This window comes from Canis lupus, chromosome 9, assembly GCF_048164855.1.
Source record: "Canis lupus baileyi chromosome 9, mCanLup2.hap1, whole genome shotgun sequence".
NCBI lineage: Eukaryota > Metazoa > Chordata > Mammalia > Carnivora > Canidae > Canis > Canis lupus.
In genome coordinates, this window is record NC_132846.1 from 54,649,263 (window position 1) to 54,663,263 (window position 14,001).

A 14,001-nucleotide genomic window follows, 5' to 3' on the forward strand; every position below is an offset into this window, starting at 1 on the left:
AAGTTTCATAATCTAGACACACATAAAATAGTATGGATATATATAAATATATACCTATGCACAATACTTACCTATGAAATATTTAGCAAAGTTAAAATACTTAAAACATAAGGTGTAAAACATAAACAGTGTTGCAAACACTCTCCTCCCACACCCAGGGGATTATCTCATATGCTCTACTTTGAAGAACACTTGTTATAAACATGATGGATCAGTATAGCATAGCAATTAAGAGTTCAGGTTTGGGGAGAAAAAGATTTGGGTCTGTTACTTCCCACAAATATGGCCTTAGGCAATCTCTTTATTCTTCAGTCTTCCTTTTTCTTAATCATTAAAATGTAAACAAAACTAGTACCCTTCTTATAGTGTAAAAACTAAAGGAGACAAAATGAGTAGCAAAATGCCTTGCATGTACTAAGAACTCAGTAACATGTAACAAAAGGTTAGCAAGAGTAACATGAATGCTTTGTGGCTTAGGAAGCATCCCTTCAGTAGCAGCAGTATAGAAAACTGATTACAGAGGGACTGGAGTAAGTTAAAAGGGTAATACAAATGAGACAAAGCATGCCTAAACTGAGGTAGTGGGAATAAAAAAGAAGATAGGCCAAATTCAAGAAATACCAAGATCTATAAATAGATAGAGATGAATTTGACGGAGGAGAGAAGGAATAATTTCAGATGTTCTTTGTATTTTAGCCTTGGCTATACACATAAAGGATGCTGTCATCAATTGAAAGAGGAAATAAAAACAAGTTTTAAGGAAAGGATGAACTCAGTTGTCAATCTGTTGACTGGGCATTCTGTGGAACAGCACATGCAGATGTCCAATGAAAGACTCCAACTAGGGGGCTGAAGATTAGTGAACTTAGATTTAGGAATCATCATTACAGGTGATAGCTAAAGCATAAGATCAAATAACAACATCTAGGGAGAAATATTAAGTAAGAAACCCCTGAAAGAGGATCCTAGACAACACTCAGCATTTTAAAAAGATAAGCTGTGAACAAAGAGAAAAGATTCAAATGAAGATAATAAAAACAACAAATGCAGAAGAATCAGGAAAGAGCACAAACATAAAAGTCAGTGAAGAGTTCCAAGAAGGAAGAAGAAAAAACAGTCGTCAAGTAAGAAAAGTAACAGCATGATTCCTGTGAATTATTTTTTTTAAGATTTTATTTATTCATGGGAGACAGAGAGGGCCAGAGACATAGGCAGAGGGAAAAGCAGGCTCCCTGCGGGGAGCCTGATACAGACTGGATCCCAAGACTCCAGGATCATGACCTGAGTAAAAGGCAGATAGATGCTCAACCACTAAGCCAACCAGGTGCCCCAATTCCTTTGAATTCGACTGAGGAGATCACCAGTAAAGTAAAGCAAAGTCGATTTTAAAAGCAGACATGGAAGCTATTTTGCAATGGGTGGAGGAACAAACAGCAACCAGAGTGTGACATGTGACAATGAGTGTCGTTTCTTATGCAGATTTAAAAAAAATAAATAATGCAAGTGTTCCATAAAGATGAAAACTCTAGAACCATTAAAAGAAAGTGAAGAAGTTCATTATCAAATTGATAAGAAAACTTTCAGATTTTTTTAAAACCTGATAAGTAGTTAAGAAAAGTGACATTCTTCTAGTCCACAAAGACTTACACTAGGAATAACTAGATTTTAATAAAGTGAGAAAACATATGACAATGTACCACAGTCTTATTCCAAACAAAATAAAAGTTCCTATGTGAATCTTTATGAAAATTTGATGAATAATTAAAAACCTTAGGATTTTACTCTTAAAAATAAATTTTAAAATATTTGACGTCAAAATATATTTCAATAACAACATCACATGAAACTTAAGTGAACTTAATGACATGCAATTATGTTAGGATAGGTATGTCAGAATTTGCCATCTAATGAAGATTTTCTGGCAATGTGAGAATTCTGACTTAGGCAACATACTGAGTTATGTGTCGAGAATCTGGAAAAATATTTATCCTCCCTGAATTTGATAGTACACTAAATGCTTACAAGTGTTTCTCCAACAATTTAGGCATTTGAGTAGGCAGCCTTATTACTGAAATAATTTACAAGCTGAACAATCTGGACTAGTCTATTAGACCATTATAAAATTTCAATATTACCATTTCTGTTACAAGTAAATTTCCAAAAAAGAAACACATCCAGACTCATTAAATTCCACAACCTAAATCAACACCACCACTAAAAAGGTATCCTAACATTTCTCAAACACGAAGTATTCCTAATCTACATAAGAAAAAGCCATCATATGACTCATAACCACTTCTGCCAGATGATTAATTTTTGTCAGGGATCTTTAGATCACAAAAAAGATAGGATCTGAATTTTAATCGTTAGTACATATTTTTAAATTGAGATAAAAGAAAATCAAAACATTTTGGTATTTCCACCTTAAGTAAAAGGACAAGTGTACACACACACACACACACACACACACACAGACACACACTTGGGCATGGAAATAAGAAGCTGGAAAAAATTCCACTACTAGCTTTGCTGGGTTTTTCTTGGAGAAAGCCTCACAAGATAAATACATCTGAAATGGATTTAAAATTAGAGGAGATATTAAAATTGGATGCTAATATCAGCAACAAACAAGTGAAATTTGAAATTAACAGCACAATTTACATTCACATCCAAAGAAAACGAAATACTGAAATACAAATCTAACAAAATCTATATGAGGAAAACTACAAAAGTCTGATGAAATAAATCACAGTTGAATGAAATACATGGAGAGACAATTCATGTTCATGGCAGGAAGCCACAATATTGCCCAATGTGAGTTCTTCCCAACCTGATCTACAGATTTATTGAAATCTCTATCAAAATCCCAGCAAATTATTTTGTAAATATCAACAAACTAATCCTAAAGATGTGTGGAGAAGCAAAGAAAGGATCCAGGACAGGCAATGCATTATTGAAGGAGAAGAACAAAGCTGGAAGACTAACATCATCCAACTTCAAGTCTCACCATGAAGCTACAATAATCAAAACAGTGTGATACTAGCAAAAAAAAAAAAAAAAAAAAAGATAAATATATCAATGAAACAGAATAGTGGCCCCAAAATAGACCCACATAAAATCAGTCAACTTATCTTGATCTTTCAAAAGAAGCAAAGACAATACAATGGAGAAATGTTTGTTTTCAACAAGTAGTGCAGTGCTGGAACAACTCAATACCCACATGCAGAAGAAATGAATCTAGACACAGACTTCTAGGCATGGAAATAAGAATTCCTTTTACAAGAGTTAATTCAAAATGGATCACAGACCCAAATATAAAACTCAAAATTACAGAACCTTTAGAAGACAGGAGAAATTGTGGATGACCTTGGATTTGATGATGACTTTTTAGGTAGAAGAGCAGAATCATCATCCATGAAAGAAATAACTGATAAGCTGGACTTCATTAAAATTAAAATTAAAATTTTTCAACTCTGCAAAAGATACTGTCAAGAGAATGAAAAGACAAGCTACAGACTGAGAAATTATTTGCGAAGACACAGGTGATAAAGGACTGTTACCTAAAATATCAAGAGGACTCTTAAAATTCAACAAGAAGCTAAACAACCTGCCTGAAAAATAGGTCAAAGACCTTAATGAAGAGCTCCTCAAAGGAGATATATAGGTGGAAAATATATATAATAAAAGATGCTCCACATCTTACATCATCAGGGAAATGGATATTAAAACAACAAGATGCCATTACAAACCTAATAGAATAGTCAAAATCCAGGACACTGACAACTGCAAATCCTGACAAGAATCTGGAACAATAGGAATCCTCATTCATTATGGGTGGGAATGAAGAAATGATACAGCCACTTTGAAAGACAGTCTTACCATACAATCCAGCAATCATATTCTTTGGTATTCACCCGAAGTAAATGAAAACTTATGCCCATACAAAAACCTATAGTCAGATGTTTGGTTTATAGCAGCTTTACTCATAATTGCCAAAATATGGAAGCAACTCAATGGCCTTCAGTATGTGAATGGATATAAAACTCTGACAATGCTTTAAAAAAAAAAAAAAAAAAGAAAAAGAGAGAAAGAGAGAGAGAGTGAGAACACTATCAAGCCATGAAGAGACATGGAAGAAACTTAAAGGTGTATTACTAAATTTAAGAATGATTGCATGATTCAACTATATTAGATTCTGGAAAAGGTAAAACTATGGGGACAGTAAAAAGATCTGTGGTTGCCAGTGGTTAGAGGGAGGGGGGGATGAACAGGTGAAGGACAAGGGATTTTTAAGACAGGGAAATTACTCTATGATATTATAATGGTGCCTAAATGTCATTTATGTATTGTCCAATCCTAGAATACACAACACCAAGAATGAATCCTCATGCAAACTATAGATTTTAAATGATAACAATGCATCAAGGTAGGTACATCAGTTATAACAAACATACTCCCAGTGAGGGGAACTTGATCATGGGGGAGGCTATGCATTTGTGGGAGTAGGGGGCATACAGAATAATCTCTGTACCTTCTGCTCAATATTGCTGTAAATATAAAACTAAAAAGTATAGTCTCTTAAAAAAATTGATGCTAAATTATGATTAGCTTATTGAAAAACCTGTAGCAGATCAAGAAATAAGATGACAAGAGCACAATGTAAAAAAATGCAACTCTGAAAATGGGAAGTATTTAAGAAAAATTTTTTTAAAAAAACACACATTTCCAAATCAGAATTATACCTCTCCTAAACCTCCAGTCATCTTGTTCATCCTGATGGTTTAACAGTTGCTTGGAAATCTGAGATACTTGATGCTGTAAACCCTTTCGGTCACCTTCTGCTTTCATAAGTTGCATACGGAGCTCTTCTACCTAAATACATAGAGTCAAAAATGAAACTTCTTTCACAAAAAGAATAACTGAACTTACGAATTATTTCAAATTATTTTTCTAGGGAGAAATATTACTTCTAACAGACTACTGTCAGCACAAGTTGAAGCCAAGTTAACCTCCTTGTTATGCCAAGCACAGTGGAATAGTCTCTTGCTCTATTTCTTTACTTCTCCCATTCCTTCCACAAAGAATGAATGTCTTTTCCCCTTCTCTGTGTCTACCAGGACAAAGAATTTGACACACACACACACACACACACAAAAATTCCTTTATTGTGAACTCAGTCCACTCAACTACTATTAACCAAAGCACCTCCATAATTGTTTTTAGATTTTTTTTTTACTCCATCTCTTTCGTATGAATATGACCTACTGATTGATAAACTCAAGTGAAAAGATCACATTTCAGCATATTTTAATATCAAAGTACTGTTCAAAATAAGAAAGAAATCAATGCTGTTGAACAAACTATGAACTCCTTGAGGTCAGGGACTATGTTATTCATCAGTATTTCTAAAGACTAGCAAATTACCTACCACACATCAGGTATGTCCCCAGTGGCCATTAAACAAATTTGGAGTCTCAAAAAGACTCAGCTAAAGTCACAATGACAACCTGAACACAATAATCTCTTACTTCAAAAGATTAGAAATCACAAGTCAGAGTTCAAAACCAAAAAAAAATTAGAGTGGAAAGGACTACAAATATAAACTTTCAACAAAGGAAGTCTGAACTCTGCCAACATTAATTCCATTTGTAACCCTGGTTGCAGAACAAAGCAGTGACCATTTTTCAAGGTTTTGTAAAATAGCTGTTATAGTGTATTTTCAGCACTAATGGTCAAAATATAATATTCCTTCTGAGCATCTACGATGCTTGACATCTTTGCCTACATAGCACACAACATTGTGAGTTAGGTAAGCCATAAGCCACAATTCAAAACAGACAAAGGTACAAGTACAGTTTATATTAAACACAGGCAGAGAGGCAGTTAGAAACCTATATGCCCTTATCCAATGTATATAAGATTACTATTTCAAGTTACTGAACTTTAAATAGCAGAAGCAAACTCTCATTACAAGCTATGAGTTGCAAATGTTATGCTTTAAAATTAAGCTTTATCTTTGGTTAAAAGGGGCAGGCAGCATCTTGAAAGGGTAAATATAAGACAATGCAAAGTAACTCAAATTCTGTATTTCATGTATTTTATTTCTTCCTGTTTCATGTATTTTACATTTTCCTTCACTGTTTCATGTATTTTACTTCTTCCTTTACTCTCCAATGCCTCTTTGAATATAATTAAGCCCCTGGGAAAGTTTAATCTTACACATCCAGTCTCATTTTTACACTGGTTATACTAAGAGAGATAAATCCCAAATTGAAGCAGCAATCAGCAAAATACACTATCACAGCAGGAACTTGGTCCAGTGTTTTGTACCAGCTTTCTCTGACTCTTCCTGAAAGGATTTCATCTTTTGCTTATGTGTTTTAACATACATTCCTTAGGGGGAAAAGAATTTCTAGACCTTGGTGGATTTTTTTCTTCCTCTCACAAAGACATTCAATATAAAAGGAGACTCAATCCAGATTTAATTTAAAAGAAGATATAGCTTGCATAGACTTACCTGATGCAGAAGTGTTTCTCTGCTGCCTTCTGACTGATTCAATAACCTTCGGGATACCTCTAATTCCTGTTCAAGCTAAAGTTTCAACAAAGGATAAAGAAAAATGTCCAGTGGGGCAGAAAATAAGTAAATTATAATGGGCATAATTTAAGAGGAGAAAATTGGAGAACTTTTCAGAAGATATCTACAGCTAATATGAAAAAAAATACCTTGCTATCAAAACATACCAATGTTTCCATGAAAATAATGGGTTTTGGGGGGGGAGGGGGTTTCCATGAAAATAATGTTAATTGCATAACAAAAAGTGAACCAAACCAGACCTCAGGGGGTCCAAGTTCTTAGTCAGTTCGATCACAACTATGACACTCTTCCTTAGTCTCCTTTCTATCATCTGTAAAATAAGGACTTTATATTAGACAATCCCCAAGATTCCTTCCAGTTCTAAATCACTGTAATCTAACCTCCAAAGCATTTTTTTTCTTCAGTACATTTAACGTCATACAAAACTGAATTAGAGGGACGCCCGGGTGGCTCAGGGCTTGAGCGCCTGCCTTCTGCCCAGGCAGTGATCCCAGAGTCCAGGGATCCAGTCCCGCATCAGGCTTCCTGCATGGAGCCTGCTTCTCTCTCTGCCTCTCTCTCTCTCTTTCTCTCTCTCATGAATAAACAAATAAAATCTTTAAAACAAAATTGAATTAGAATAAAAACGTGAAGGACCCAATGACTAAAGTATATTTCATCTAATTGGTGATTCTGTGTATTCTTAATATTCTACCATTCCTAATATTTCCGATATTCATAACATCCCTAAAATTTAAGAACATCTAATTTCAGAATAAGACATTTAAAATTTCCTTAATAATATAGCCATAAGATATATATTCACAGAAAATGAGCTAATTAGATGACCAAATACCTAAAAAGTTTGAATGTGCCTAGCTTACAAGTCGAAAAATATAATAGGATCTGAAGGGGAAGAGGAATATGCTGCTTCCCCACCCCCGCCCAAAATATGCCTTTTTGGCATAAGTATTTCTTGAGCTGAAGGAAATCAAGACCCAACAGACTCAGGAAAAGCTTTTTACCTCTCTGTTAACTGTATTAAAGAGCGTGGAAAAAAAAAAAAAAAAGATCGTGGAGAGGGAGTCTGTGTACCAGGAAGAGAGCTATGACCACAGCTAACTTTTTATATCTAGAAGACTTCTCCACAATACAAGGCAAACATTTGTTTACCAAATATTTGCTCTTCTCATCTTCCTGTGAATTGTCTTTCTCCCCTTTGAGGCTCAAGACCTCTATCCCATTTCCTTAGCTGAAGATGGTATATAATAAGCCTCAACAGCTTGGCTCCCTTTGAGCTCATATTTTTATGCAGCTCCTATAAATACAAAATCAGATTTTTTTTCTCCCGTTAATCTATTTTATGTCAGTTTAATTATTAGGTCAACCAAAGAACCTAGATGAATAAAGGGAAGATTACTTTTTCACCTCTACATATGGAACAAGTGTTTGTTAAAATGCCTGCGATTACATATGCTAGACATGTTTGCATTTTGTCACAGTAAGGCTGTTTTATGAAACCACAAATTTATAAGATGTTATTAAGTGCTTAGATTTGTGATAGTTATCCGGAGTTATTATTTCACTTGACCAAACAACTCTCTATACATTATATTAGTCCTTTAAATATTGTCCATGTGGTAGTTACGACTATCATAAAGGAACAAACACTATAGTTCTGTATCTTCACTGTGGTGACAGTAACATGAATCTATACATGATTCAACTTCACAGAACATGAATAAGTACACACAAGTTGGTCAAATCTGCGATTTCACGATAACTTATGTGATTGTACCAAAGTCAATTTCTCAGTTTGCATATGGAATGACAATTATGCAAAATGTTACCACTGAGGGAAACTGTGTGAAGGGCACATGTGACCTCTCTCAACATTTTGTCTTGTAACACCCTATTGAAATTGTAACTATTTCAAAATACTTTTTAAATTTGGTTATATAAGTTTTTTTAAAAACTTACACATATGGCAAATAAAACATCATATTCTAAAAAAAGGTAAAGTATATATAAAATCACAGAATCCACACAAAATATTATCTGACTTGTCCTCCAGTTTCTTTGGAGAAATAAAGAGGGAAGGAATCACATTTCCGTTAAAATGTTTTCAAAATCCGCAAAGACCCATACTGGTTAGGTTCCCTGGATAATAACATCAGCAGCCTCAACTCCCTAAGGGCAAGCATGATGGCCTGACACAACTTGCTTACCATAAAGGTATCATAAATGCATCATTTAACTTGACATAGGTTGGTGAAATAAAAATCAAGGAGGTAATGGTAGATTTGAAAAGAGAGATAGTGCAAAGAACATTACATCATTTGCAAATTTTCATTTTATCATTCATTACCTTGGGCTTGTCCTTAAATCTATACATTTGCAAATTGAGGACCTTTGTCTCTAAATGCCTCTCCAATTCTAACATGCTAGACTCTATAGGTCCATAAACATGAATATATGTCAAAAATCCTTATTATTTAATGCACCTACACTGTTTTCAATGATGAAAATAAATATATTCAAAATCTCCACCCTTTAAAGAACAAATCTTTCCCAAACAGCCCTGCAGTAAAGTCAAGGTCATTACATGTTCCCCACAAAGGACTGATACAATTCAATTTGCCTGTAGGAAGGGAGTGGCCACATGACAAGGTAGCAAATGACCTATACCTGTTTCCCAAAGCAAGCAACAGAGGATGGCAGAGCCATCAAACCAAGGGACTACACATCAAAACAGATGTGTTTCAACAAATGATCTCAGGGACAATTTCCCAGGCACTCAACAATTATCACTGGCCCCACTGCAAAGAGCATTACTCTTTGATGAAAGAGAACTTTCAAAATCTTACTTGACTCTTCTCAGTTTCAGTCTGTCTTAGCTTATTTTTCATGACTCCCTCATCTTCATCTACTTTAGCTTCTTGTTTCTTCAATGCCTAGAATGAAAGATACCAGAAAATTGTAGCATTGTAAAATACACATAGAACTGAAAGTCACTATTAGGATTTATTAAGGAAAGGGGGGGAAGATGATTATGAGTTGTACAACATATACAAAGGAATTATAACCCTCTCATTCACTGAAGTCCTAAGAACACCTCGATGGTAATACATATTTTTATATACCAAATATAAACAACTTCTTGATGTTCTTAACCATTTTCACTTAATTTCACTTTTTCCCCACCTTTGAGTATTTTGTTACACATTTAGGGAGTGTAGACCACTAAAGCACTCTTGGAAACAAAACATACTGCCAGGTGAAATAATAGTATAAAAATCATATTATCTGTTCAGCTATTTAGACATAATAATCAAACTAGGCTCACTAGTTTTTCAAATTCTGAAAAAAAATATCTTAAGGTAGAAACATGCTTATGGCAACATTATTACATGTATGATATTTTATCACTACATATAACTGGCTCTTCAAAGCAGTCTTCACAAAGAGAAAAGCATTCTTTTATACATTTGTCTCTAACAAAATGGAAAAAGAATTTCAAGAAAATTCAAATTTCAAAAGGTAGCCAGAAAAGTATGTTTTGATTTGCTCTATGGTAAAATTAAACTTAAGGAAAAAATATATATATTTGGAGTAATATTTCATGATATTTAAAAAGCATTCTATTTGTTTAAGAAAATTTTTTTATCATTCTAGCATTTAGACTTAGCAAGCTATATGTGCAGAAGCCACCCAAATTGAGAAAAGCCAAATGCCAGAGGTTTTCCTTTTTTTTTTTTTTTTTTCAAATGCCAGACGTTTTCCAACAAAATCTATGGCACTCAATGAGTTTTAGACAAACAGCAAAACATTTTAAAAACTGTTTTGAGGGGATCCCTGGGTGGCGCAGCGGTTTGGCGCCTGCCTTTGGCCCAGGGTGCGATCCTGGAGACCCGGGATCGAATCCCACATCAGGCTCCCGGTGCATGGAGCCTGCTTCTCTCTCTGCCTGTCTCTGCCTCTCTCTCTCTCTCTGTGACTATCATACATAAATAAAAAAAAATAAATAAATAAAAAAATAAAAAAAATAAAAAAAATAAAAAACTGTTTTGAAAAAAAAAAAAAAAAAAACTGTTTTGATGCAAGGGTGCCTGGATGGCTCAGTCAGTTAAGCCTGTAAATCTTGATTTTGGCTCAAGTCATAACCTCAAGGTAGTGAGATCCAGTTGTGCCTTGGGCTCAGGGTTCAGGGAAGAGTCTGCTAGAGATTCTCTCTCTTCCCACCCCTCGTTCCCTCCCCCTACATGTTCTCTAAATAAATCTTTCAAAAAAAGAAAAAACTGTTTTGGTGCAAATATAATCAATCACATTCAACCTTCCTTAACTTACATATCCAATAAATAAATCCTAAGTGTACTTACTATGTGTCAGGCACTGTTGCTGGGGCTACTAATATACATATATATAAAATAACCATGGCCCACTGTCCAGGAAATTACAGCTCCCTCTGCCATGGCTCTGTCTCTAATAAAAAGCAACTGAGTAAAAAGTCAGAGAAGCATTATCAAAATGAAAAAGAATTCTGGTTTCAGTATGGTAATAATATTACAACACTTATTAGCATTCACTACATCCAGGTGTTCTTCTTACATATTAAATACATTATATATAGTGAACATAAACATTTAATCCTCATGATGTGGGAAACAAAGGCAAAAGAAAAAAATTAGATTTCCTTACTACTTAGAGCCCACTGACAAGTCCTTGCAACAGGCAGAGTGACATTCCTTTAGGAACTCTGCTGCCTCAATGTTAATGCTTTGCTAAAGGCAAAATGCAATCCTAGCTTAACATTATCCTCAGCTCCAGGATCCTGTAAATCTATTTTAACATATAAAAATTCCTTTGAAAATTTCCTTTATCTCTAGCCCCCCAGATAGATGTTAACAATCATCCTCCAAGCATATGACCCCCAATATACACCTGAAGGGTCTCATGACTAGTTTTTACTAAACCCTAATAAATGACCTTTTCCTAACAACAGCTACTCACTCTTTCCCCTACCTCCAGGCCCAGAGGTCCTGGAAACCTTGCCTCCAAAACACCTTGGAGAAAAAACAAACAAACACCTTGGAGGCTTGTGCCACCAGTAACTACCTCTCAAGGTGAAAGTTATAATGGGCCACTCCTCATGACCCCGTTCAGCTCTTTCTGCCCACGGATCCTGCCCCCATGCTTTAATAAAACCACTTTTTTGCACTGAAGACATCTCAAGAATTCTTTATTGGCTGCCAGTTCTGAACCCCAACATTTCAAATCACATGTATAAACCCACAAGTTATTATTAAGCCAATTTTATTAAGAAGGAAAGAGGGGTATAAGAAGTTGAGAGTCATAATGTTTTTCAGGTAGTTATCAAATGATTTTAATGTTTGATATTCGTCCTTTTGTCCTTTATTGTAGGGTAAATGGAATTTGTAATAATATTTAATTCTATACGCATAATCTATTCAAGGTGGGATATGTTTATAAATTTTGCTTGCAAAATTATAATTATCCTAGAAGCCTGACACTGACTGCTAACATCTTTATTCTTTCAATGACTCCTTCTCCAGACCAGGAGTGTGTGTTTGTGTGTGTGTGTGTGTGTGTGTGTGTAAGAAAAGGAAGAGATAACAAAGACATAGTTGTTACATTTTTTAATCATTCCTTAAAGTTTTGAACTATTTCCCTCCTCAACATCATCATTTCAACCTAGCCCCATTTTATTTTAAATGAGTTAATTAATTGGTTATCTTTTTGATATTTTTTTATTGAGCTAAAAACCAGCCTGGGCTTTTCCATGGTCAGGGTAGGAGGTTGTTACAAGGAAGATTCCTCAGGCAGTTGATAAGTTTCATCAAACTATGAATAGCCTCTGATTCTGGTTTCAAACTCCTGAGCAGAAACCACTCCAACTCAAAAGGATAATTAAGCTCCACTACCCAGAGGGAAAGTATCAAAAACTGTGTGGTTCTATGTTAAAAACCACTAAAGTAATTTACACATATTTTGGTAGCTACTTTGAGAATATACAAATATCCTTAAAGTTTCACCCACTGATTAGCTCAAAGCCAGAGCAAAGATAACACTATTGGTTCTTTTTTTAGCATACAAAATTTGCCTCCATCAAACTTAATATTCTAATGCCACTCAGATTCCTAGTAAATTAACTCACAGGTCAGTGTTCACCAGACACAGAATGCCAAAACTCTTTGCACTGACCCTGAGATAACTTACTTACTGCCAAAACACTAATAAGTGATATGGAATTTACTTAAAACTATTATAGATCAATGGAGTATACTTATCAAAGCTCCACCAAACACTGGCTGTTCTCTTAATTCTTAGGCTACCTCCTTGTTCCCTTACATCTTGTTCATTCTCATTGTTCATTTTCTTTGCACCTTTTGGACCTTCCTACAGGCTTCTAAATCTCCCTCTCTAGGTTATGCAGATCAGTTTGCCTCTATTCCAAATCTCAATTTTGAATATTTATACTTGTAACCACACCCAACACCCCTACATACCCAACCCTGTAAAGACTTATCAGTTACCAGAATTCATTCACCCGAAAGTGCAATGTGAGAAATAATTATTTTCATGCTCATGCTAATAGTTATTTAATCTTCATTTCTTACAATTAGTATACATATTAATAATTTTACTTAATGTTGAGGAAACAGAAATCAATAACCTGAACTTTGAGTTTAAAAAATTGTTTTTAATTTTTTTTAATAAATTTATTTTTTTATTGGTGTTCAATTTGTCAACATACAGAATAACACCCAGTGTTCATCCCGTCAAGTGCCCACCTCAGTGCCCGCCACCCAGTCACCCCCACTCCCGCCCACCTCCCCTTCCACCACCCCTAGTTCGTTTCCCAGTTAGGAGTCTTTCGTGTTCTGTCTCCCTTTCTGATATTTCCCACTTATTAAAAAAATTGTGTTTTATAATATGGAATTATACCTTATAAAAAACATAATTCTTCTGAAAGTCAACCTTTTTTTTTAATCTAAATTTCCATATATGAACTAGTTGAATAAAAGAACCTCTATTTTGGCTACCTAGGAATCTGCAATAAAATTTCATTTCCTCCTCACCTTCTATCTTCAACATCTGACCATTTATTTATATCTCTTTTCCAAATAATATACTTTTCTATTATAGTTCTACTTGATGCCCAAAATGTTATTTAATACCTCCCTTTTTTATTTCTCCTTTTATTCTAAGGATATATAAGTCTCAGAAAAATTCAGTCAATGACAACTTAAATTCTATTCTTTTCAGTAGAGGAGCAAGAATGATGTCTTAAGGAGTAAACCAAACAAATTACTATATTTCCACTATATCATCTAGAAATATCATTAGGTTGGAACATTATTGCTGCTTCCTATAGACCATCAGCCGGTAAACAAGTAAACACA

General features: G+C 34.6%; 1 protein-coding gene across 23 annotated transcripts in view; it reads right to left on the reverse strand.

Annotated features, from left to right (window-relative positions):
* Positions 1–14,001, reverse strand: part of CEP128 (centrosomal protein 128) — a 394,114-nt gene that overhangs the window by 289,821 nt on the left and 90,292 nt on the right. For all 23 annotated transcript variants that reach the window (XR_012036993.1, XR_012036992.1, XR_012036994.1 and 20 more), the window contains 3 exons: positions 9,445–9,531; positions 6,518–6,592; positions 4,743–4,872 (listed from right to left, as the gene is read on the reverse strand). Coding sequence is in view for 19 of the 23 variants with exons in the window: in XM_072839553.1 (XP_072695654.1) it covers positions 4,743–4,872; positions 6,518–6,592; positions 9,445–9,531 (292 nt within the window). In the remaining 4 variants the exon portion in view is untranslated. The remainder of the gene's footprint in view (positions 1–4,742; positions 4,873–6,517; positions 6,593–9,444; positions 9,532–14,001) is intronic.